At 36.9% G+C, this 27850-nt stretch overlaps 2 protein-coding genes across 1 annotated transcript in view; one reads left to right on the top strand and one right to left on the bottom strand.

Annotated features, from left to right (window-relative positions):
* The window catches only part of FAM241A (family with sequence similarity 241 member A), a 40403-nt gene extending 34778 nt beyond the window's left edge, over window positions 1-5625 (top strand). Inside the window, exon 2 of the mRNA XM_004316926.4 lies at window positions 219-5625. Within this exon, the coding sequence (XP_004316974.3) occupies window positions 219-464 (246 nt within the window). The 3' untranslated portion in view covers window positions 465-5625. The remainder of the gene's footprint in view (window positions 1-218) is intronic.
* The window catches only part of LOC109548747 (uncharacterized), a 680792-nt gene that overhangs the window by 627133 nt on the left and 25809 nt on the right, over window positions 1-27850 (bottom strand).

Raw genomic sequence — 27850 nt, 5'->3', positions numbered from 1 at the left:
GGCTTATTTACCAGGACAGAGCAATCAGAGCCTGCCTCTGTTTTTGATGACAATCAAAAGGAACATCCCCAAGTGTTATTGAATAATTATCAGAAGTGTGCCCAGTACATACTTTGGAAGATAAAGAAGAACTGTGAGATAGTCATTATTCTTAAAGACCTTCACCTATTTCTCATTTTATGTTTATGTTTTGTTTTGTCTTGTTCTGTTTTTTTAAGGATATTGAAGAATCACAAAACCCCACTGGCGAGCCTGTTGGAGATGACTACAAAAAGATGGGAACACTTTTTGGTGAACTGAACAAAAACCTCATCAACATGGGCTTTACAAGGATGTATTTTGGAGACCAAATTGTAGAACCAGTAATAGTCATTTTCTTTTGGCTTATGCTGTGGTTCCTTGGCCTACCAGCCCTTGGACTAGTTGCTATTCTTTGCCTTGTCATTATTTATGTGCAACAGTAAAATATGGCCGAATGAACTACTGACATTTGGCAGCCATATATATAATTAGTGAAGTTATGTATTTCACACATAAAGGCTGAAAATTTTGCCTTGTTTCAAATTGTGTGCTGTTTTGTAATTAAATTTATAAGTTGATGTTGTTATAAAATTAAACTCAACTCGATTATAACAGGGTTGAATATATATTTTGTAGCTTATTCATAACTCTTGTTTAACTACTGTGATCTGTGCCCACTTTTAAACACTCCTATTCCCATGCCAAATCTTGAATAACACCAAAAAGTGAGCAGGGAATGTTCCCCTGTTCACTCTTCTAAATGTTCTAAAACATTTTAGAAGAAAAAGGATGAAACAAGCAGCTAAAAATAAGTTGTAATTGGAGAACTGCTCCCCACCTACCCCCACCAAATAAACCCATATTATCTGGGAAATAATTTGAACTTCCATTGTCCCTGCTTAGCCCAAACCAATATAAATGATAACTTCTATATACTAACTTAATATTTTGATGAAAATCAGTAAAGCTAGCACATTTTCTAAAGATTGAAAAGAAATATATTTATTATTGCTGAGGAAACTTCCCAAGTTAAATGTAACTTTTTTATAATGTAATATTTGGGCTTAGAATCACTTCAGTATGTCATTTGGAGTTTTAGACAGTTTTGGTGCTAATTACTTTTTGTGAATTTTTAAAGTCTCATAAGCCAGGTTCATAGTTGGCTGTACCCCATGGTAATGAATATTTTCTTGTATCTAACCAGTTGTGTATTTTTTTCCTAGAGAGGCATTTTCAGTGTATTTTTTTCAGAAATTTATATTTTTTAGTTCTTTTATAGCAATTATTCTAAGATTTTAAAAATCTATTTCCTATCTTGACATGGATATTTTTCCCCCCAAAATTGATTTGTATTATGGCTGAAATTATTTACTATTTCTTAAAAAAAAAAACATCTCATTTTCTTTGATATCTGTATTAGAAAGTACAGTATTACAGTATAAAACCAAATGCTTAAATTTGGAACTCAGCAGCCAATTGTATAATATTCTTCTAAGGCTAAAGCCAAGATAGTAATTGGCCAGGCATGTTATTAATGTGTCTTAATTCAGCACTTTGGGGTTTTATATTGAAATAAGCATTTCTTTCAATATACTTAGAAAATGAAAATGGCTTACTGATATTTTGGATTTTGTTAGAGAATCTAAAATCTTTACACTTTCATCTGAAAGACTTTCTATGTAGACAAACGATAGGTAGTGAAGATAATTATCTAGACATTTAAGTTAAATAGAGGAAAAATGGAACAATGGAGCATTTTTATCTTTGGCAGGGCAATAACTAAAGTGTGTAATGTGTTTACTATTCTACTTTATAAAGTTTTTATCCAATCCTAGTTTTAAAATTTATTCTATAAGTTCTCAGTGTCTTCCATTCCGAAGCAGAAAAATGATGAAAATGTTCAATTTAGATTTCTAAAATTAGATCATCCTGAACCAACAATACCAGTCAGAGGGCACTAAAAAGTATTGTGCATTTGTATAAATACAGAACTTTTAAAGTTTGACTTAAAAAAAAGACTTTGTACTATATTATTGTGTTTTTATTGGATTTGTAATATTTTTATAGAATATTTTATAGAACCTGGCATAAGTGCGAGTTATTTGAAAAGGTGTCTTTATTTGTGTCCAGTAGAATTGAGAGGTTTTTAATAGAAGTCATGAGATTTTGTATATCTGCATTCAATATTAAAAAGTGTATTCTTTTCTAATACTACTAAGAATTTTAATTTCCTTTTGGAATGTAAAAAGATATAGTATGCATAATAAAAGCTCTGGTTCCACCAGTGCCTAATATTGAAAATATTTTAAAAGTAAGTTTTAATTGTAATTATTTAGTATACGGTCAAATACTATGCATCTACACACTGCTGTTAATAGAATATATATTAAATTCTATAAAGAAATGAGATATTTTGCTGCTATTCTTTTGGCATATATTATTAGAGCAGTATACCATCAAATTATTTGCTTTTATAGGGAAAAAACAAACTTTGCTCATTTGATGGAAATAAAATATTTTCTCTTATGAAATATAACAGAATGCAAATTATACTGATATCTTGAAATGAAAAGAAACTGGTCATTTCTTTGCTTCATGATATAAGGCAGGGGTCCCCAACCCATGGGCCACAGACCGGTACAGTCGGGGGCCTGTTAGGAACAGCAGGAGGCGAGCAGCGGGCGAGTGAACGAAGCTTCGTCTGCCGCGACGCACTACCGCCTGAACCATCGCTCACATTACCGCCTGAACCATTGCCACCCGCCTCACCCTGTCCATGGAAGAAAAGGCTTTCACAAAACCGGTCTCTGGCGCCAAAAAGGTTGGGGACCACTGGTATAAGGAATTTGTTCAAAAATGGTTCTCAGGGACTTCCCTGGTGGTCCAGTGCTTAAGACTCCGTGCTTCCACTGCAGGGGGCCCAGGTTCAATCCCACATGACGCGCAGTGAGGCCAAAAAAAAGTGAGGGGGAGGAGAAAAAATGACTCTCCATCATTTCAATCTCAGATACGAGCCAGTTTTAGAAACCAGTACTGCTATGAATAAAGAGATAAAAGTTACAAGGCTGCATTACTAGATTAGTGTATATATCACTCATACCACCAGCCCTCGATTCAAAGGGAAACGGTCAAGACCTACAAGTAAACTGACTATAGTTGAATAAATCAATTTTCATTAAGGGAAAAACTCAGTTTTGTAGAATTCAGTTGTCTCATATGTTAAGCTGTCATATACAAGGCATTCTTCCGTTCCTAGGCACCAGTCAGATCATTCTTGGTCCAGTAGTGTGCTGGAGCCAGCATTCACTGGCTTGCAAGAGCCAACTGCATACATTTTATCCCTACTCTGCCTTTAGTGACATCAAGTTGGTGGCTTGTCATTGAGTATGGGGGCAGTATTTACACTATAAAAACTGGCAAACACAACAAATCAGGGCTCTTTTTTCCCAGCAAGCCAGTTGTTAAACATATGCCAGCACATCACTGATTAGCCACTCTAGAGGCCCCATTTCCATTTCTACTCCTACAAATATAAAGGAAGCATATTAAGGGAAATCCCCATGGACCCATCCAGAAACTGTATTTGAATCTTTTCCATGTGGGAACTATGGACCATGGGTGTCTTCTGACCACATATATCTCTGTTTAATCACATTTTGATCAGAGAAAATCTCTCCGGGCTATCACTAATCTGCAAATCCATTAAAGACTATCCAGATGATCAGGAAATAAGAAACAGTTACAGAACTGATAGAGGGCAAATTACAGCCTAAGTAAAGGTCTGTTGTAAAGTATTAACCTCAAAATAATCAAAGCTAGGTATTGAGCAATAAAGGACTGTTTGTTTGGTTTGTGATTATTTTGAGTTATTTTACAAAAGTTTATTGATTTCACTTTATTTTAAATGTTTTCATTGCAAACTAATGGCTTTACAAGGTCAAAGAAGAGAAAAAAATCAAATAAGACTTTCATACCTATTAGGACTTCTAGTACTGGACTTGACCAAGGAGAATATAAACTAATGTACAAATTACGGCTTCAGTATTATTGCTGGACTTAAGTGTATTTTGTAAGTCATATTTCTCTGCCCAACCCTTAATTTTTGGTGTTTTGATGGTTCTCTCATCTCTCTACACCTTGCCCTGGGCAGTATCACCACTCCCATGGCTTCAGTTACCATTTCATACTAACAGCTCTCCAGTCTACATCTCCAGTTCAGAGAGTTCCATACAGAATATAAGATTCATACATTCAGTTGCTTGCCCAACATTTGTACTTGCTTATCCCTTAGTACCCCAAATTTAATATGTCCAAAAAGGAACTCAACATCCTTCTCCCAAACTTTTTCTTCTTCCTATGTTTCCAGTCTCAGCAAATGACAAAATCCCCTCCTACACTGCCCGCATTGTAACCAGTCACCAAGCCCTGCTCTTTTACTTCCTAAAAATATCTTTAACCTTTCCACTTCTCTCCATTCCCAGTATCACTTAGTCCATGCCACCATCCATAGATTGCTATCTCAGAATCCTCATTGGTCTCCTGCCTTCGTTTTTCCACTTTATAATCAGAATAATCTTTCTAAAATGTGACTCTAATCTCCTTGGCCTAAATCTCTTCAATGGCTTCCTGTTACCATTATGATAAAATCCTTACTCCTTAATATGTTTTACAAGGTCCTTCATGAACTGGTTCTTACAGACCTCACCTCTCTATACTTCCACCTTCTCTTTCCAAGATTCACTATACTGATTTTGTTTTCAGTTGAGTGATGTGTTTCTCCCTCCCATGACTCTGTGCATACTTTACCTTCTTTCTTTAACTCCTCCCTACCAAACTGACCAACATATCCACGACTGTAAGGCCGCAATTTAGACATCGCGTCCCCGGGGAAAACTTCTCTGACTCTTTTAAATCCAGTTTTGGTACTTCACGTGCTTTCAGAGAACCCTGTATTTCCCCTATCAGCATTTATCATGCTATTGACATATTGTAAAAGCTTATGGTCAGCTTCTTCCATTAACCAATAGGCTTCACACCGCAGAAAACATGTCTCTCGTGTTCATAACTGCACTGCCTAACAATGCCTGACATATAGTATGTGCTCAAAATCTTTGTCAAATGAATAAATCAGCTTCATTTATTCATGCTCTCCCCAGAGTGCATTAACAGAAGATCTAGAGTTGGTTGTACTTTAGAGGTTTTTGACTCCAAAAATGTACTTATTGTGCATAGAGTGATTGATGTATATGTTATCATTTATAAAGTTTATTCGCTTTTGATGGAAGAATATTGCTGTTATTTGCATACATATACAGTATTGCTACTATATGCTTGCCTTTTTTAGGAGAAAATGTATTTTCAGTGCTGTGCTTGGTGGAATCACTGTTTCTCCAAAATGCATAGGGTCACTCATGTTACCTGAGTAACATATAAAAAATATTTCATATTTTTCCAGTATTTTTCAATAGACCTTTATTTACTAAACTTTAATTTTCTAAAAATCTCAGAATTGTGAGCAGGAATTCTCAAGTATGTAAGCTTGGTATTTTGGGCTCCAGAATAAATACTTTGTTATTCTTTCTAATAAATAATACTCTTTCACAACCCTGCATTCTGAGTCTCCCTTCTGACTCCTTATATTGTGTTCTACTTGTCAGTTAACTGCTGCCACATCAAGTTTGGAAATTGTCACCTGAGAGTGAAAACAGCTTATTTTCCTCATCCATATTGCTGGAGCAGAAAGCCAAGGCCTGATATGTGTATAGCTTCCCAGGCAATAGAGTAGTGGGAAAATCTAGATCAATAACAACCAAATTGTATTTCTTCTTTCTGTTGACTACTGTGTAAATTAGAATTATTGAAGGAGCTTAGCAGGAGCCTGCTAAGATTCAGAACTTGGTCATTCGTATGCTTATTAAATTTGAATTGTTATCTTTTCAGCAGCTAAAGTTTTTTGTTTTTTTTGTTTTTTTGAGGGGAGCTGAGTTCAAAGGTGGAACCATAGCATAGTTTTAACAGGTACCATCTCGGACTTTTTTTCTTTTTTTGGAATTTTTGAATTTTCTATATTTTTTTATACAGCAGGTCTTATTAGTCATCCATTTTATACACATCAGCAGCTAAAGTTTTATCATTTAACCTTTCATCAAGTTAATCAGTTGGAAATTTCTTTGCTAGTTTTCCAAAGCACCATAGAATATAGTGACTTTTACTACAAGACTATGGACCTTTTTTGCTACGGGTTTACCCCTGTATTACAAGAGGCTAGCTGACGGTATATTTTTTAATGTGAGATTTTTTTTAAAGGGAAGAATGAAAACTCTATATACAATGTAGTTATTTATACCATAGCTGCTTTAAGACAAAATCTTAAGAATTATTTTTGTGGGGCTAGGGGAGTGGGATATGTAAAGACTCAATATTTGAGAATATGTGCCATCTACTGAATGCCCTCCTCTGGTCTGTCATGATAGCTTGTTATATATTTTCCTGGTTTTACATATGTAATATAAAAAATATTCATGTCTATTATTTAATGTATTTTCAGCTTTTTAAAAGGCACAAGAGTATATGTGTAAACGTAACATACAAATAAAGATCAAGAAGAAACAACTACACTCCTTAGATGTTGGTTTGGAAAGATTAACCTACATAAATCAATCTTGCACAAAACCATAATGATGATTTTTCATATAAGGTGAAACATTGTTTAATTGTTGGATCAGTGGCCTTCAAAGGTTTTAGTTTGTTTTGCTTTAAGTGAAATCTTACATAAATATCCAATATTTATAAATGATAAAAGCAGAGCTGCTATAATTGATTTTGCTGTAGGTCCCAGTTCCCTGGGCGGCAGACTCTGGGAAGACATCAGCATGCGAGAAATTTATTAGGGAGTGCTCTGGGATCAACACCTGTGAAGGAAGTAAAAGAAGCAGGATTGGGCAGTTCAATACAGTCACAGCAAGGCCTCAGTGACTCTACCGGGTGCTCCCAAACAGGGATGACCCTTAGGGATTGACCTATAGTTGGGACAAGGGAGCCCTCTTCAGCCAAAAGTAACCGCCAGAGAGGACTGACAGCTGGGGGTTGTCATTTAGCAGCATTCCAGCAGCCATCAGAGAACCTTTGGTTCTGAAGGAAGGGTCTGAGCAGCACAACACAGCATCCACGTAGGCTCTATTCTTTTCTCACCTCATCTTCCATGATCCCTGAGCCGCTTCCAAAAACCTCACTCTTCAGAGTACAGTATGAAGATGACTAACTTAAGTAATAAACTCATTGGTCAAGGTAGGTTAAAAAATTTTTAAATGGGTACAACCTTTATTCTGTTGTGTTGCCTGCTTCTATTATGAGATTCAGGTCTCCAATTATGATAAAGTTTCAGTTGACTAAACACTATGCCCAGAGTTCAAAAACGGCTTGAAGTTATTACAAACAGGTGGGCAAATGATTGACAGAAAGGCCCATTACTTAAAATCAGGAGTAGGAAATCTATGAAATTTTGTATATGTAAACTGCTTACGCCAAAATTTATGCTAATAAGTCCCTCAGATAGTGCCTACAAGACATCAGGACAAACCATCAGGGCGTGTCTTGGGAGCTAGGTAGGTTCAAGCCTAGAGGTAGGTAAGTGTTTTGTGCTTTCTGGCCCCTTTCCCAAGTTCCAAAGCAGTTTTAATCCTCAAACTTCTGGAGCATGTTTAAAATAAAATTTTCAATGGCAGAGCAGAACTCACTTGTAAAGAAACCATATTCCCCTTGCCCCCAACACACTACCGCAACTGATTTATGACTTGTGGAGATTTGGCCCGAATCATGGCTTTTCTATTTATTTTTAGCACAAAAGTCTCAGCAGCTGAATTTGGTAATTCAGTAGGCACTTGAACTTTCTCCAGTCTTGGCCCAGAATATTTTGGGGGCCCCTAAGAGTAATTTTACTTACTATTTTTATCCCTGGAATTTTAGGAGTGAGCAAGATCAAGCAAGACAGTGGCCCCAAGCCAGTTATATACTAAAGCTATAGCACTGTTTAGGCATGATTTCTCTCTTTGGTTATAGAAAAATTTTAGAAAAACGTACAGATAAAAAGATCAGATAAAAAGATCTCTTTATGTTAGACATGAATTTTAGACATGAATTTAAGACTTGGTTCTGCACTTACTAACTGTATAATTTGTATAAGTCACACCCACATCTCTTTAAACTCCAAGATTCTCACCTGTAAAATGGGGTAATTTTATGTAAGGCTGAATAAATTATCGCATATCTTATCATAGTGCCTTACACATAGCCAGCTTTCAATAAATGACAGTCATTAATTATAAACATTCACACATAAGAGAGGACATTCTTCATTATCCATGGATACATTCAGAGCCATAAAAGATGAGTATTTTATTGTTGCCAAAAGATAGATAAATACAAGTGAATTCTATTACAATGCTATGGTTCACAATTCTTCATGATTGAAACTTCTGTGAATTGTCTTATTAATTTCAACTATTAGTGCTTCATGAATCAAAATGGTCATAAAAATAAGGAATCAAAAAAAAAAGAAATAAGGACTCAAGAGCCTAAAGACTTGAATAGAAATGAACTATCCTCTGTACAACCACACCTTCCTTAACGAGATGTTGTTTTCTCGAAACACCTGCTTACCACAATACCATGCACTTTCTACTGCTCCTTTGCCTTAGTAAACTTAGGTGCAGAATCACACTCACCAATGCATACACAATTCTGCTGTGGATTTGCACAGTTTATAAAATGAAATCAATTCTGAAGATACTTTTCTAAGTTTTACTCCATTGCATAGGCCAAGAATACTATGTTATGTTTATAGAATTGCAAACGGTATCTTGCTTTGATTCCAAAGTGAAATTTCAGACTAATCTGTTGGTTTATATGTTATATTACATTTTCAATGTGCACTAGAAATGTTATCACCAAGATATATATAATTGAACACTAGTACTCTCACATAAAAAATCCGTTACATACATGGATACATCTGTACACAGGTAGATAGTATAAGCCAGTAAAGATTATTAATATATAGTGTTTAAAAGAGTTTTATTAATTTTTTCATGAAGTCTTATCTTTTTAGTCTGTAAAAACATGCTAAAAGCATATTATGATCTTAATTTCTATTGTAGTAAATCTTCAATTACATCGCTCCACCCTGGGTTTCTCTTTCATACTTCCTTTTCTTTTAAGTATTCTCCCTACCTGAAAAGTGAAAGTTCCTCAAATCAGATGTTTATGGATATGAATGTTTTATAATAAACTATGGCATATCTTTAGTGCCATCTCCTAGCGCACTTCAAAACTGGTTCTCCCACATTTTCCTTAACTGTCAGTTTATGCTTTCAGGTATTTTTATAAGATGCTCAGATAGAGCTAATGTTGGCAAAATAGAGCTCTCCTCAGGCATTTCTTCCTTTTTCAACTTGTAAGAAACATTTCTTGAGAGCTCCATGCCTAGCTACCTAATCATCACAATCTCCTTCCTCTGTAATGGAAAGATACTGTGCTTTTCCTTCCCCTGCCATATCACTGACACTCAAGTCAATGACAGGCTTTTTTCCACCACCCTGACTTGCAAAAGACCTAGGGTAACAAAGAAGACATTATTTTTGTAATGCAGAAAGGTTTAGACACAAAAAGGCCTGAACTTCCATGCCTGTTTTAAATTGCAGGTGGTTTACTGATATCATTTACTAGTGCTAGGTGCTGCTGCTTCATCTCTGCCAAAGCAAGTAAGACAAACTGCTGTGAAAACTACCTCTTTACTAGGTGAGTCACTTCTCTCCATCAGTGCCTAGTGGAAGTGGTCACATCAGGAAAAAATGATCCTAGTGAATCCTCAAAGTATTTCTAAACTCCGTACTTCATCTCTTCATTGCCATCTAGTCAAAGAGCAAGGTTGTTGCCCCACCTTCCCGACTCTTCTATTTCCTCTAATGTTGACCGAGCTTCCAGTTCTATGCAGGGCTTTGTGCCTCATAGAACCATGTTTTTCAATACAATCTAATCTTCAGAGGAGGCCTAGAGAATGGACAATAATTTTTTTTCATAGATTTGGCACATATAATCATAGCAAGACTGAAAGGAAACTTGCTGTGAGACACCATCTGTTGCCAACTTTTTTCTTTACGGAACAAGGAACATCAGTATGAACTCATATTTAGCCTAATATAGATACAGATAAATAAAGACAGAAATAAGTATAGATATGAGTATATGCAATGGCTTAGTATTGAAAGAGTTCAGGACATGCCACCCCAAAATATACCACTTTGGTACATTGATTATTTTGAGCTGAAAGCACCTGAAAAGCCGCAAATGCAGAGGAGGCTTTCTCTGAACTCCCCTTATCTGCCTAAAGACAGATCCTCTAAAAGGAACTCAGTCATAAATCCTCTTGACATGAGTTTCATCAACCAGGGAACATTGACACCTATCACAGGGGAGATGACTAGTGGACACCACAGCCAGATATACTTTGTCACAAACCATCATACCTCCCATCTCCCATTCTTCTAAGAGCCCATTCAACCTTCCTAAAAATAATTTTCTAAATTGCCTACATCCCCACTCCCCTTCCCCTATTAAGATGGTATATAAGTTCTCAAATCTCACCGATTGGCGGGGTGAGGGTTAATTCGTTTTTTTTCCTGTGATGCTCCCATGCATGAAATATTAAAATTTAATGAATTTGTATACCTTGTCTCCTATTAATCTGCCCGTCGTCAGTTTATTTCAAAGACACAGCTATCCAATCCAGGAGGATAGAGGGGAAGTCTTTGCTTCCCTGCAGCACACACTCATATATTTCCAAACTGAGAGCACCTAGAAGTAAAAACACCCCAGTGGTAATCAGTACACCAGCACCCAGACCTTTGTTTCTAATACCATTCTCTAATAAAAGGAACCCAGGCTTCCTGAAGAAATGGCCGATTCTAGCCTGGGCAGGGAATATACAAGATGAGCCTGGGATATCTAACAGTGCCAGAAAGTAAGGGCTAAAATCAGTCAGTCTCTCTCTCTCTCTGTGTCTCTGTGTGTGTCTCTCTCTCTATTCTCTGTGTGTGTGTCTCTCTCTATGTTTCTCTCTGTCTCTTTCTGTCTCTGTCTCTGTCTCTCAAACACACACATACACACACACACACACACACACACACACACACACACACACACACACAGAAGGGGTATAAGAGACAACTGAAAGAGTTCCCAGTGACCAAAGCTGGAACAATTTGAACAAGAAAATATATGAAGTAGTATTGTATTGTAACACAAAGTATAATATAAATACCCATGAGTTCATCCTGATATAAATAAATAACTGTGGGAGAACAGACAAATCTCCTGTACAGAAGAATTCAGAATAATTAATATAGATACTGCCCCCTCAAGAAGATGGAGCGTAACTCCTCACCCCTTAAGTATGGGCTTTTACTTTCCAAAGATTACTGTATGAAAGGGAGATGGGGAAGTAACTTTATAGTCGAGAAGCCTGATTACCTCAGCCATGTTATCAAGCTCAGTTTCATCTGTGGTAAGTCATGTTAACAGCACGTACCCTTGATGGGATATGATAAGAATGTTACTTTACATCTGTGATCTTCCTCTCAAGAAACCATATCGCCATGCTAACCATGGGGAAAACATCTGACAAATCCAGATTGAGTATCTTTCTACAAAATATCTGACTGGTACTCCTGAAAACTGTCAGGGTCATTAAGAACAAGGAAATTCTGAGTTAATGTTCCAGACAAGTGGAGGCTAAGGAGACATGACTGTTGAATGTAATGTGGTATCCTGGAAAGGATTCTGGAACAGAAAAAGGACATTAGGTAAAACTAAGGAATTCTGAATAATATATGGACTTCAGTTAATAATAATGTATCAATATTGGTTCATCAGTTGTGACAAATGTACAATACTATAAGTACAAATGTAAATGTAAGATGTTAATAGGAGAAACTGGATGCTTGGATAGATAGGAACCCTATGTACAATCTTTGCAACTTTTCCACAAATCTAAAACTATTCTAGAATTAAAAGTTTATTTTTAAAAAAGTAATTTAATGAATTCCACCTAAACCCTTAGTCATGTCAGTAACTGTGTATTATCCCCTTTACTGTAAATTTAATTTGTGTTATCAGACAACATGAGTTTCTGATGATTTCCTTTCATCCTCTTTATATATTATTTTATAACAGCAATATGAAATTCATGCTAATTCACTCTTCTTTGAAAAATCATTGACCTGTAACTTTCCATGTGAGCATCTGATTAATGCTTAATAAATTTCCAGGGGAAGGGAAAAGAATAGGAATCTAAATGTCCTGATACAAAGCAATTAGCTCATACCCAAGAGAGCCTTTAGGTTTGACATATACTCCTGTACTTGTAGATGTTCCTTCTGGGTGTGGAGTGTGCTTCCAGAATGCCTTGGAAGTGGACACACTGTGAATGCAACAGAGAGTCTGCTGGCTCAGAGGTCCTGACGAGCCTTACCACTGTTGAGTGTTCTGACCTGCTCAGGGCACACCAAACTGGAACGCCGTCTCCTTCCCCCACCAACACCCAAAGAAAAGTCTTAATCTTAGAGCCTACCCAGAAGAGAGTTCCTAGGCTGTAAATATCTTTAAAAGTCTTTCCAGGGCAGCCTCCAAGGTTCATATCAATATGCCCCTGCAGCCTTAAGGACCCTGGAGAGGAAGCATGCAAGGATGGGTCCTGCAGCCTGGCAACTTCCTTTTGCATTCATATCTGCATGTCACTAAGAGGCCTTCTCAGGGGAGAATAACAGGTGCTGGGTACTCTCTATAGGGTAAGGCTTTACAAGGTTTGATAACTGCTTCTGACAGCAACACCTGTTTTCTTCTCATTAAGCGATCTTGTGCTTTCTGAGCGTTTGAAACTATTTCTGCCTGAGTATCTTCAGTATATTCCCTATCATTTTTTGAAGGTCAGCGATTCTAACTATCCAATGGTGATTATGGAGACTATCTATACAATGAACAGGTGACATAACAGAGAAGAAGGAATTTCACTTGCAATCTATTCTTCACTCCTGCCCTCGAGGAAGCAGGCTGTGCTTTGGTTCTCCTGTTTGTAAATGTCAATTTAATCTAACTCTCAAAGGGGTAAAACATTATCAGATAAGGTTTAAAAAACATCTTGACTTTGGTTAAATATTAAATTTAAATTATTGGGTTACAGTTATATATATATTTATTATGAATATTTATTATACTTATTTAATTTTTATATACATTTTCCAGAAGACATAGTAAGGAGTTAACAGTGGTGGACATGTTTTTATTTAATCATTTTTGCTTAATTTATTTTCTACAATGCAGTCCATGTACACTAGTAGCAAAAGGCTATTGTTTTTAATCTATGCTAATTTATGCCTTCAGTACATTAAATTTCTCTACCTTCTATCTGCTCCCTGCCTGGCAGAAAAGTGATTTTTTTAAAGGATACTCTATTTAATGAAATAGAAAAGCTGCAAAAATACATACTAACAATGTTAATAAACTGAGTTTTTATTCATAAATAAAATGCTTCTCGAAGTTTCCCATGAGGTATTGGCCTTCAAGATGGAAATTTCCAAACTGTTTTCACTTGCTACTATAAAAATTGCATGAGTGGTCAGGCCTGAACACAGATGGGGAAACTTGGTGATGCCTAGATGACAAAAAGGATAATAAGGCCCATATGCTGAGCTGTTTTCTTTGCACTGCACCTGGTCTATGGGAGCCCAAAGTTCTCCAAAGCTGATGTCGTAATTGGTTGTTGGGAAAATGAGCTTAATGTCACAGAAAGGTCAATCGTAACACTGAAAACCATTTGAAATAACTTCTTATCACTGTACTTTGAACGTAATTTTTTTTTTTTTTTTTTTTTGCGGTTCGCGGCCCTCTCACTGTTGTGGCCTCTCCCGCTGCGGAGCACAGGCTCCGGACGCGCAGGCTCAGCGGCCATGGCTCACGGGCCGAGCCGCTCCGCGGCATGTGGAATCCTCCCGGACCGGGGCACAAACCCGTGTCCCCTGCATCGGCAGGCAGACTCTCAACCACTGCACCACCAGGGAAGCCCTGAACGTAATTTTTATACAGTTATTTTGTTCAACTGTTTGCATACCCAGGACAAATAATGAAAGTTTAAATTCTGGAATCCCTGAAAACATTTTTCAGGGAGTTCCTTACCTCTGCTGCTCTTCCACTCCCATCATAACAGAATGCTAGGAAAGAGGGGAATAATTCCAAACAAGGCCAAGACAAGTTCCTTTTGAAGCCCACTTGGACCATCTGCTGGAGCAGTCCTGTTCTCTCCCTCAAGTTGGCAAAAATGCCTATTTTAATCTAACTAATCAAATAAACAGCAAGTCCAAAATTCTTATTTCTTAAATCTTAATTCTTCCCTTATACATAATCAAAGTGCCTTGCAGACCTGCTTAACCAGGCTTTGCCACATTCTGGATAGTCTGGGAGTTAGGTAGTAGCTGAAACTAAATAATACGGCCCAGCTCTCAAGTGATTTGCTCAAGTCTAAGTGTCTATCTCCCAAACATTATGACTGCTTTCCTCATTTCCTTTCATGTAAAATTGTACAGAACTTATTTAAATATTGCAAAAGTAAAAAAAAAAAAAAAGTTCAGTTACAGATTTTTTTTTTTTTTTTTTGCGGTACGCAGGCCTCTTACTGCTGTGGCCTCTCCCGTTGTGGAGCACAGGCTCCGGACGCGCAGGCTCAGTGGCCATGGCTCACGGGCCCCGCCTCTCCGCGGCATGTGGGATCTTCCCGGACCGGGGCATGAACCCGTGTCCCCTGCATCGGCAGGCGGACTCTCGACCACTGCGCCACCAGGGAAGCCCCAGTTACAGATTTTTAGAAGATTTTCTTACTTTCTTCAATATTTTCTCAAAACAATGGGCAAAGTAAAAATTTCTCACCTATATGTTATCCAGACATTTGCAGGGAGGAGAACCCTTTGGAAAAGCAGTCTGCGCCTTCACTTGGCATTTGCTTTCTGTACTGAGATTTTGGGGTTTTGTTTTATTTTGGAAAAATTTTGTAGGTCTGCTTTTTCTGTTGAATCACTCAACCTGCAAACACTTATGAAACACCTACAATCTGCAAAACAATGCAGGCATGACATGCTATAAGAAATTCAAATTATAAAGCCTGGTATTAGCTGTTACAGAGTTTATAATCTAGCTGGAAGAAATCAGAAATAAATGTGAAAATTTTAATAGCAACAAGAGATAAAAATAGGTTATAGTTCCAATTCTGTGGTTGAATATGATAAAGTTAGAATACCATATTATATGGGGGAGTGACATCAGCAAAATCGTGGCATAGGAATTTCTAGTGCTTGCCCCCCGCCAAAAAAACAAACCATCAAATTGAACAATTATCCATGCATGAAAATATTTACCTTCACAGAGCCAAGGATTCCAGGCGAGGGATTACAGCACCTGGGTAAAGCATAGAAATAAGAAAAGATGCAGTGAGGAAGACAGGAAAGATAGATTCACATTATCCCCATCACTCCTCCCCCAAGCCCAGGCCCCCGAACATGGAGAGAGGACCCTCCCCGTGGAAGGAGAGTGAAGGGACCAGCCGCCTTCACCTCAGACCCCAGCACCAGGATGACTCCCACAGCCCTAGCTGGCTCCATGTGGGCTTCTGTGAAACCAGGCCCCGGGCTCACCCCAGTGTCTACTGGCTCCAGCAGCCGCAGGTAACTCCTGAGGCCCCAGGCAGCTCTTGCAGCACCAGGCTCCCAGCTCACCCCCATGCAGGACAGCTCCCAAGCCCCAGGCTCCAAGTCAGCCCCCACTCCTCCCCTGCAAACCCAGGTTCCCAGCGGGGCCCAGGGCCAGGCCAATTACCACAGACGCAGGCTTTCAACCTACCCCAGCACCAGGCTGGCTCTCGCGGCCCCAGGCCCCCAGCCCTCTCCAGCACCAAGCTAGACTGTGCAGACCTAGACTCCAGATTAGCTCCCTCCACTAGGAATTGCTCCTTTCCCTCCTTGGAGACACTAACCTTAGTTCCTTCCCCTAATGTTAGAAATTATAGTTTTAGCTGCTCTCCCATGCACTTCTGGAAAGAAGAACCACTGCTTTCCTTGATTGGACTGGAGATGCAGAACTCCTACATCTGGGTTTAGGTGAGCCTGGACTCACTCATATACAGAGAGCTGCATAAATCAGGATAGAGCATGGACTCTAGAACAAAACAGACCTGGGTCTAAATCTCAGCTTCCCTACCTCCTAATTTCTGATCTCTCAATTTTCTCATCTGTACCTTGTTGAGATGTTCTGACAGCTAGGGATAATGAGTCTGGCTTCTTATAAATAACCAACAGCGCAGTTACTATTTTCTCAGTCCTTGACTTACTTGCTTAGGTCTCTATTAACAGAATTTGACTAGATGTGATGTTTGCTAGCTCCTTACAGCTCAGTAGGACCCAGTCTTGATTCCCTATCTACCAGTCCTGAACTGAGTCTGTCAGGGAGAGAGATTAAGGGCAAATCCTTCCACTTCAGAGTCACAGGCAGACAGAAACCCACTGGGCAGTATTATTGAGCTACATGCTACTGAGGTAACAAAGGTAGGCAAAGAAATTATGATGAACTGGAATTTGTCTTCAGTGTTTGTCTGCCAGCCCCTTTCTTTAATTTTATCTTTTGTTTCGCTTTGCCATTAGTCATCCTGTCTCTCCCCTGGGATCTTTCTTTTTCATTCTATCAATTTTTTTGAACTAAAATCATGGCCTTACAAGTTGAGAGGGACACTGAATACTAAGTCCATCTGTGTCATTTTAGAAGTGAGAAAACTATGGCTCAGATTAGTAATTTGCCCAAGTGAAGCCAGCTTCTTTGTTCCAGACCTGGGATAACCACACAGGTCTCAAGGCGTCTGGTCACATGCTTGTTCCAGCCTCCCTGCTGTCTTCATATTACAACTGAAGTAAAATCACCAAAGAAAAAAGTCTACAATTCAACGGTATGCTTTGGGAGTTCATTTAATTTTTTTTATTTCTTAATATACATAATAAAGATCAAGGATACATTAAGTATGAGTGTCTTTATGCATTTTAATTAAGAGGATATTTTGTTAATAAGACAGACAACCAATATGAAAGTTTTCAAATTGCAGTGGGTATGTAAATAATGTGGGAGTTTCTTAAGTCCAGAAAGTCAATATATAGTAATTTACTCAAAAAATTACATTTTCTCTGACACCATCACAGATGATCAGATATTACAGAACTAAACTACAGGTAAGGGAAATGGTACCATGAGAAAGTTAATTTTATGTCTAAAATCCCTAAATTCCCATCCTCTTATGAAAGGAAGGATGAAATAGTCAATGGTGGAAGGAAGGAAGAAAAAAAGAAAAAGTAGTAGAAAATGCTTATTTCAGAAAAGGTTTAACTCTGCTTCAGGAAGATTTCACAGCAAAGTATCAGCAACAAATTCCAGAAAGCCAAATTTATTATCAATTCAAAAGCAGAAACATTCCCAGCTTCTCTGTATATTTGTAAGATACATGATACTGAGAGTGAAATAGTTAAACCTTATGCCCCTAGGAAGTATTAATAGTATTTCACAGTCAGGATAAAGATGCCCACGCTTCTGTTCAATGGAGAAATCCATTACTGGCTAAGGCTCAATCAAGAAATTACTTTTTCTGCCAAAAGGAACAGAATTTAAAATGCCTTCTCCAGTCCCTATAGAGGTACAAATTAGAGCACTCAGAGCAAGTTTAAGGGAACTATGAAAGGTAAAACTTTTCTTTGTGTAACTACTACAGATATTTTACAGAGCATATTGTAGAAGTATACTTTCTTAGGAATACCATTTATAAAAACTCAATACTTCAAGAGAATATGGAACATACACAAAGAGACTGGTAATTCTGCAAAATAATAGGCAAAGAATAGGATCAACAGAAGTGGAGCAAACAAAAAGAAAAAGAAACCACATTAGACCAGAAAAGGGACGCATTGTCTTAAACCATCCATGATGTATAATTTTCACCAATAAATACTATAAAGAGAACTTTAAAACACGTGTGTGTGTGTGTGTGTGTGTGTGTGTGTGTGTCTGTATGTGTAACATCTCTGGAAGATTATACCAGACACTGGTAATAGACGTTGCTTCTGAGTAGGGAAACTGGGGCACAGGGGAGAGAGAGACTTAACATTTCACTGTGTTCCATGTGAATGTATTAACTAGTTTTTTAAAAAGTAAATAATCTTAAATGCATATATATAATATCCAAAAGGATTCATACCAGCATGTTAATAGTGGTTATCTCTGAAAAATACAGACTGATTGTTTTTCTTTTCTCTTTTGTATTTTATAGTTGTCAAATTTTCTACAATGAGTGTGTATTAATCTTATAATCACAAAAATATGTACCATTAAATGTCTTTAAAAACATAGAATAGTGAGTAACCAATGAATCAAAATAAATAGAATTAATAATATCAACATTCTTACTGTATAGTATTAGTAGTTGTTGCATATAATTTCACTTAAGTCAACAGTATAGAAAACTAAATACAGTTGTCATTAAACAGTATTCACTTTCAATGAACTTCTTTTTTCTTCATTAATTTCACATCTTAAGGAACTCATCAGGTACAGATACCTGAATTAAGTGGTGCCTACCCTGGACATTTGGGTACCTAGGAAGTACAAAACTGGATAAGCAGCACTCCTAACATGCTCTACCATGGCTAACTTCCATATATCACGTGCTCAAGGCTGGCCCTAGAGAAGCAGATGTAGCTGATATAAGAGTAATGTAAAAATTATAATTTCATACATAAAATATCTTTAAAACTTTTATACCTATATCTATTAATGTCTTGGATAAATAGGTGACATGAGAAAGTTTTTTAAATTTTTCATTATATTTCACCAAAGAAAATATACAAATGGCCAATAAGTACCTGAAATGATACTCAACATCATTAGTCATTAGGAAATAAAAATGAAAATCACAAGATACTAGTACACACCCACAAGGATGGCTATAGTCAGTAACAGATAATAACACCTGTGCAAGGATGTGGAGAAACGAACACTCATAGATTGCTGATGGGAATTTTAAATTGTGTAGCTGCTTTGGAAAACAGTTTGGTAGTTCCTCAAAAATTTAAACATAGAATTTCCATATGACCCGGGAGTTCTACTTCTACATATATGCCCAAGAGAAATAAAAACACACATCCACACAGAAACCTGTACACAAATGTTCAAAGCAGTATTATTCATAATAACCAAAAAGTGGAAACAACATAAATGCCCATCAGCTGATGAATAACTAAACAAAATGTTGTATATCCACCCATACAATGGAATGTCATTCAGCCATAAAAAAGAATGAAGTACTAACACATGTCACAACATAGATGAACCTTGAAAACATTGTGCTTAAATTAAAGAAGCCAAAAACAGAAGACCATATGTTGTATGATAACATAGATATGAGATGTTCAAAGATAGAAAATAGATTAGTGGTTGCCAGGGGCTGAGAGGAAGTGAAAATGAGGACTGCTAATGGATACAGAGCTCCTTTTGGGGGTGATGAAAGTGTTCTGGAATTAGTGGTGATGATTGCATTGCCTTGTGAATATGATAGAAACTACTGAATTGTACATTTTAAAGGGGTGAATTTTATGGTATGCGAATTATATCTCAATGATTTTTTCAAATTTCATTATGAGCTGCATGCCCAAGGTCAGGGTATCAATCTTGTCAAGTTTACTGACCCACGGGCATAAGGATCATGTGGGCTGATTCTTTGGGAGACAAGGGTGTTATTGTTACTTATTAAATAGAATATTAAAACTAATGCAATACAGACCATATTTAAAATCTCCTCAGGGATATGCTAGTTCTTAAATTTTATTTTGGAACTTATTACCAAAAGAAAAGTAATATGACACACAAACAAGAGCAAATATGCTTTTTCACAGACTTTCATTATAATAGCATAGGGGTGCTGGTTATTTTTAGAGTTCTTATCACCAATGACAGTGAAAATTGATAGCAATGTGGCCTCAAATATTAATTTGACTCATAAAGCAAGTGTCTGGCAGTATACACGAATATGGCCATAGCCTGACTTCTAATATTCATCAATACATCTTGTATATTTTACACACAGATTATGCAGAATCCGTATTTTAATTACTGTAAACTAAACATTATTATGACTAATTTTTAAATTAGAATCCTTTTTCATGTTGAGAGTATACTGCAGTTATTAAATTTCTATGTATTATTGACATATTTAAATGAAAACATCTAAATTCTCTTGGTTTTTCTCCTGAATTATTTGGTTAATATTTTGTTAATATAATATTGTAAGAGGACAATAAAATTAATGAATAACAGTTCTCCACCCCTCATTTCCCTCTTCCTCCCCTACACACATGAAGTACTCACAGTTTTATTTAAAAGTGTTAGTGCCAATTAAAATGTTTTTACTTAGCATTTCATTAGGAAATTTTTTATGCCAATAAAGTTGATTTTACCTTATAATACTGAATTAGTTATCTACTGCTACATAACAAATTACCCCAAATCATAGTGATTAAAAACAAAAACATTGGGCTTCCCTTGTGGCGCAGTGGTTAAGAATCCGCCTCCCAATGCAGGGGACACGGGTTCGAGCCCTGGTCCAGGAAGATCCCACATGCCATGGAGCAACTAAGCCCGTGTGCCACAACTACTGAGCCGGCGCACCTAGAACCCCTGCTCTGCAACAAGAGAAGCCACCGCAATGAGAAGCCCGCGCACCGCTCGCCACAACTAGAGAAAGCCCGCGTGCAGCAACGAAGACCCAACGCAGCCAAAATAAATAAATAAATTTTTTAATTAAAAAAAGAAATTTAGGGCTTCCCTGGTGGCGCAGTGGTTGAGAGTCCGCCTGCCGATGCAGGGGACGCGGGTTCGTGACCCGGTCCGAGAAGATCCCACATGCCGCGGAGCGGCTGGGCCCGTGAGCCATGGCCGCTGAGCCTGTGCGTCCGGAGCCTGTTCTCTGCAACGGGAGAGGCCACAACAGTGAGAGGCCCGCATACAGCAAAAAAATAAAAAGAAAAAAAGAAATTTATTATCTCACTGTTTTCGTGGGTCTGGAGTTTCAGAGCTGGGTGGTCTGGCTCAGGAGTTCCCATGAGTTTGCTGGAGCTTCAGCTGAAGGCTTGACTGGGACTACAGGATCCATTTCTACACCAGTTCTGCTACATGGCTGTTGGCAGGAGGCCTCAGTTCCTCACTGTACATAGAGCTGTTTGGTATATTCCCCCAAAGCCAGTGACCCAAGAGAGAAAGCATGGAGGCAGCCATGATACTTCTTATGATATAGTTTTAGAAGTCACAACCATCATAATATCCACTGTATTTTATCATTAGAAGTGCATCTCTAAGTCCAGCCCACTCTTAGAAATTAGATTCGACTTTTAGAAGAGAAGAATGTCAAAGAATTTGTAGACATATTTTTAAATCTTTGAAATCAATCAATCAGCATGAGTGTATAGTTAATGCAGTACAAATAAATTTCATGTTGTATTAATTTGGCTCCAAATTTCACTTGACTAATTTTAGTTCTTTTTTTAAAAATTAATTAATTTATTTTTTCAGTAGATTTGAAAGGTTTCTTTATTTCAAATCAAGAGATCTAATAAGAGAATCACTTGTCAACAGGCATTCTGTGCACCTTATCACATGCAAATTTTATAGACTAATGTTGCTGACCATAATCACTTTAGGGGAATGTTTCGCTAATAGAAATAAAGACTAAATATATTTAACTATGTCATAGAATATATGTCAGAGTAGGCTTAGAATCTGTTTTTTGGTTTTTTCACACACACACACTGTATTTTATTTTTACAAGAGATAAATAAACTGACACCAAGTATTGTAAATGGATGACCACAACAAAAGCAACAATGATTGCAATTAGAAACACACTCACACTATGTCGCAATACTGACATTCATTCCAGTAATCCTCCACTGTAACAGGTCCTTTACTTTGCAGTGGAAATTGATTTGTATATTTTTTGCCTCTGAGTCCTTGTGGGATTTTTTTTTTTATTCAAACAGAAAGTCACAAAAATTATAATCATCCTCATCAGTTCACTCAGTCCCATGTAATTAATTTTTTTTTCATCTTGATCTTTTGTTAGCACTTTTATGAATATATCAGTTTTCCATTAGAGTTCTGAAAATGCTTATTCATTCAGTTCAGCAGTATGGTCAGTTACCAGAAACCTGTACTTGTCAGAGTCTTTTCCATGAATTCCTTGAAGATTAAACCCTTTTATGGGAACATTTTTGCAAAAGCATCAGAGTACACCCAGGACCGTCTGTAAATGACAAAAGACTTAAAAATGACCACGGTTAAAGATTTCTTTTTTTTTTTTTTTTTTTTTTGCATTACGCGGGCCTCTCACTGCTGTGGCCTCTCCCGTTGAGGAGCACAGGCTCCGGACGCGCAGGCTCAGCGGTCATGGCTCACGGGTCCAGCCGCTCCGCGGCATGTGGGATCCTCCCAGACCGGGGCACGAACCTGTGTCCCCTGCATCGGCAGGCGGACTCTCAACCACTGCGCCACCAGGGAAGCCCAACGGTCAAAGATTTGATGAAAGTTCATAATAATGCAATTCACAAGGAAATTTAGTTATTTCTGAGATATACATTTTAAAGTAAAGGAAGTTCTATATTAGGATTCTAATTATTTTGTTCGAATTTTTTTTTCTCTATTTCATATATCACTTTTCTGTAAAAAAAAAAAAAGAAAAAAAGTCAAGATTTAACAATAAAAGCAATGTGACAGAGACTATTAATTCTCCTAAAATATACATGTGCTTCTGTATACGTCATAGCCTTCCCTACAGTTAGATTGGGGCCATACATCAAGTCCTAGCCAATAAATTGTAAACAGAAGTGATGTCATATTCAAGCCGAGACAGTTAAAAGCTGAGTCGCCTTTTCAAGCCCTCTTTTCTCTCCCAAAGCAACTTTGAATAGTGCATGTTCCAGTTCTATAAGAAGACACCTCAATCATTATTGAACTATATTGTGAATGAAAAGTAAACATTTATTTTGTTAGGCCACTAAAGTGTGAGGATTAATTTGTTAGCTAGCATAGCATAACAGAGCATAAAGTGACTAATTCATACTGCTAATACTTTAAATATTTAAAAGTACAATTTTTTATGTCCTAAACAAATGTTTTTATCCTTATTAGAAATTAAGATATTTCCTTTCAAGAACAAATAAAAGCAACTGACACTAGAATATTTAAATCCAGTCAATGGAGCATCATACTGTATGCCAGTTAATTATTACCTAATGGGTAGAATCAAAGAAAAATAGCCTCGAGAACAAAGAAGCTATGAGGAAAAATTAATGGCGGCAATTTAATCTCAGAAAAACCCAGAGATTAAGGGAAATAGTAAAAGACGTTCATGACTTTATGTGAAATTCACTCTAAACTGATATTTCTTAAAGCTAAATCCAAGGCTTAAAACATAATTCATGGAAGAAACAAGAAAAAGAAACAGCTAAATTTGCACATTCCTAGTCTTTGGAGGCTAAAATCTGAGATAAATAATGTTTTACACATGGCAAGACTTAGGGTTATGTACATACTAACTAATCGAAAATTAAATTCCTAAATCCAATCATTATTGTTTAGAAATCTTATCACATGTGTCTTTTGGTGTGGAGGATAGTTGAACAAGGGAGGTGAAGAGGATGATGTTGACAAAAGAACAAGTGAAAAAATGGGAATTAAAAAAACTAACAACAAAGGAAAATCAGGAAAGACTGGTAAATCATTGGAAGAGGGAACTAGATTATTTTATTTTATTTACAGTAGGTCCTTGTTGATTATATATTTTAAATATTGCAGTGTGTACATGTCAATCCCAAAGTCCCACCCTATTATTTTAAATAAAGAAAAAATGAGTACTGATGATGAATTCAATCCCATTCAAAAAGAAAAAAGGCCCAGTGAATTGCTATTTTATTTTTTGCCTGCAGGTGGCAGCTCTAGCTAAATGTTAACAGATATTCCAAAGTATTTCTGTACTATCCTCACGTAGGTAATCCTGAGAATTAAACCTAGGCTCTCACTTTAAAAAGAAAAAAAAAAGAAGCCAAAATTGTATTACTGTCACTTCTTAATACAGTACTAAAATAGGAATTTTTCAAAATCTTTCATGGTTTTTGTCACTTTGCTAAATAGCATATTTTTATTACAATTTCAATTGCTTGCTGTAGTACATACAGAAATATGGTTGATTTTTGTATTTTGACCTTATATCCTGAAATTCTGCTAAATTCACTTATTGACATTAGTATTTTTTTGTAGATTCATTGGGATTTTTTATCTACAGGTTCATGTCATCTTCGAATAAAGACAAGGATGCCTATGGCCAATATGCATATATATTATTTCTCTCTCTCTCTCTCCCCCTCTTTGTCTATTTCACTGTCTAGGACTTCCAGTTTAATAGAAATGGTGAAATCCAACATCCTTGCCTGGTTCTTCATCTTAGCAAAAAAGTATTCATTCACTCTTTCACCATTAAGTGTGATTATAGCTGTAGGTATTTTATAGTTCCTTTATCAAGTTGAGAAAGTTTCCTTCTTTTCCTAGTTTGCTGAAAATTTTTATAATGCATGGATGTTAAATTGGTGAAATACTTTTGCTGTTGTCGTTGTTGTTGGAGTAATGGCTTAAGTATTTATTTTCTGCTTTTAACTTTATTTTTAATTTTTTTTTTCGCACACACACACTGTATTTTATTTTTACAAGAGATAAACTGACACCAAGCATTGCAAATGGATGACCACAACAGAAGCAACAATGATTGCAATTACCAAACACGAAACAAACTCATACTATGTCATAATATTGACATTCAGTCCAGTAATCCTCCACTGTAGCAGCTCCTTTACTTTGCAGTGAAAATTGATTTGTATATTTTTTGCCGCTGAGTCCTTGTGGGATTTTTTTTATTATTATTCAAACAGAAAGTCACAAAAATTATAATCATCCTCATCAGTTCACTCAGTCCCATGTAATTAATTTTTTTATCTTGATCTTTTGTTAGCACTTTTATGAATTCATCAGTTTTCCATTAGAGTTCTGAAAATGCTTATTCATTCAGTTCAGCCGTATAGTCAGTTACCAAAAAACTGTACTTGTCAGAGTCTTTTCCATGAATTCCTTGAAGATTAAACCCTTTTATGGCAACATTTTTGCAAAAGCATCAGAGTACACCCACGACTGTCTGTAAATGACAAAAGACTTAAACATGACCACGGTTAAAGATTTGATGAAAGTTCATAATAATGCAATTGACAAGGAAATTTAGTTATTTCTGAGATATACATTTTAAAGTAATAACTAGAATTATGACTTATAACATTATACCAGAACTTATAATATTTTTAGAAATTTCATGTAATGTCTGAAACATTTACATTAACATATTTATATACAAATAACCCAAAGAAAGTTTAGTATTAGTTGTTTTTTTGTTTTTTTTATACTGCACATTCTTACTAGCCATCAATGTTATACACATCAGTGTATACATGTCAATCCCAATCACCCAATTCAGCACACCACCATCCCCATCCCACCGCAGTTCTCCCCCCTTGGCGTCCATACGTTTGTTCTCTACATCTGTGTCTCAACTTCTGCCCTGCAAACTGGTTCATCTGTACCATTTTTCTAGGTTCCACATACATGCATTAATATACGATATTTCTTTTCCTCTTTCTGACTTACTTCACGCTGTATGACAGTCTCTAGATCCATCCATGTCTCAACAAATGACTCAATTTCGTTCCTTTTTATGGCTGAGTAATATTCCATTGTATATATGTACCACATCTTCTTTATCCATTCGTCTGTTGATGGGCATTTAGGTTGCTTCCATGTCCTGGCTATTGTAAAGAGTGCTGCAACGAACATTGGGGTGCATGTGTCTTTTTGAATTATGTTTTTCTCTGGGTATATGCCCGGTAGTGGGGTTGCTGGATCATATGGTAAATCTATTTTTAGTTTTTTAAGGAACCTCCATACTGTTCTCCATAGTGGCTGTATCAATTTACATTTCCACCAACAGTGCAAGATGGTTCCCTTTTCTCCACACCCTCTCCAGCATTTGTTGTTTGTAGATTTTCTCATGATGCCTATTCTAATTGGTGTGAGGTGATACCTCACTGTAGTTTTGATTTGCATTTCTCTAATAATTAGTGATGTTGAGCAACTTTTCATGTGCTTCTTGGCCATCTGTATGTCTTCTTTGGAGAAATGTCTATGTGGGTCTTCTGCCCATTGTTGGATTGGTTCTTTGCTCTTTTAATATTGAGCTGCATGAGCTGTTTATACATTTTGGAGATGAATCCTTTGTCCATCGATTCGTTTGCAAATATTTTCTCCCATTCTGAGGGTTGTCTTTTCGTCTTGTTTATGGTTTCCTTTGCTGTGCAAAAGCTTTGAACTTTCATTAGGTGCCATTTGTTTATTTTTGTTTTTATTTCCATTACTCTAGGAGATGGATCAAAAAAGATCTTGCTGTGATTTATGTCAAAGAGTGTTCTTATTTTAAAGTCTATTTTACCTGATATGAGTATTGCTACTCCAGCTTTCTTTTGATTTCCATTTGCATGGAATATCTTTTTCCATCCCCTCACTTTCAGTCTGTATGTGCCCCTAGGTCTGAATTGGGTCTCTTGTAGACAGCATATAGATGGGTCTTGTTTTTGTATCCATTCAGCAAGCCTGTGTCTTTTGGTTGGAGCATTTAATCCATTCACGTTTAAGGTAATTATCGATATGTATGTTCCTATGACCATTTTCTTAATTGTTTTGGGTTTGTTTTTGTAGGTCCTTTTCTTCTCTTGTGTTTCCCACTTAGAGAAGTTCCTTAAGCATTTGTTGTAGAGCTGGTTTGGTGGTGCTGAATTGCGTTAGCTTTTGCTTGTCTGTAAAGCTTTTGATTTCTCCATCGAATCTGAATGAAATCCTTGCCGGGTAGAGTAATCTTGGTTGTATGTTCTTCCCTTTCATCACTTTAAGTATATCATGCCACTCCCTTCTGGCTTGTAGAGTTTCTGCTGAGAAATCAGCTGTTAACCTTATGGAAGTTCCCTTGTATGTTATTTGTCGTTTTTCCCTTGCTGCTTTCAAGAATTTTTCTTTGTCTTTAATTTTTGCCAGTTTTATTACTATGTGTCTCAGCGTGTTTCTCCTTGGGTTTATCCTGTATGGGACTTGCTGCGCTTCCTGCACTTGGGTGGCTACTGCCTTTCCCAAGTTAGGGAAGTTTTCGACTATAATCTCTTTAAATATTTTCTCGGGTCCTTTCTCTCTCTCTTCTCCTTCTGGGACCCCTATAATGTGAATGTTGTTGTGTTTAATGTTGTCCCAGAGGTCTCTTAGGCTGTCTTCATTTCTTTTCATTCTTTATTCTGTTCCACAGCAGTGAATTCCACCATTCTGTCTTCCAGGTCACTTATCCGTTCTTCTGCCTCAGTTATTCTGCTATTGATTCCTTCTAATGTAGGTTTCATTTCAGTTATTGTATTGTTCATCTCTGTTTGTTTGTTCTTTAATTCTTCTAGGTCTTTGTTAAACATTTCTTGCATCTTCTCGATCTTTGCCTCCATTCTTTTTCCGAGGTCCTGGATCATCTTCACTACCATTATTCTGAATTCTTTTTCTGGAAGGTTGCCTATCTCCACTTCAT

This window comes from Tursiops truncatus, chromosome 5 (assembly GCF_011762595.2).
Source record: "Tursiops truncatus isolate mTurTru1 chromosome 5, mTurTru1.mat.Y, whole genome shotgun sequence".
In the NCBI taxonomy this organism is placed as follows: domain Eukaryota; kingdom Metazoa; phylum Chordata; class Mammalia; order Artiodactyla; family Delphinidae; genus Tursiops; species Tursiops truncatus.
The sequence above is the reverse complement of the archived record's forward strand: the minus strand, read 5'-3'. Positions and strand labels throughout refer to the sequence as shown.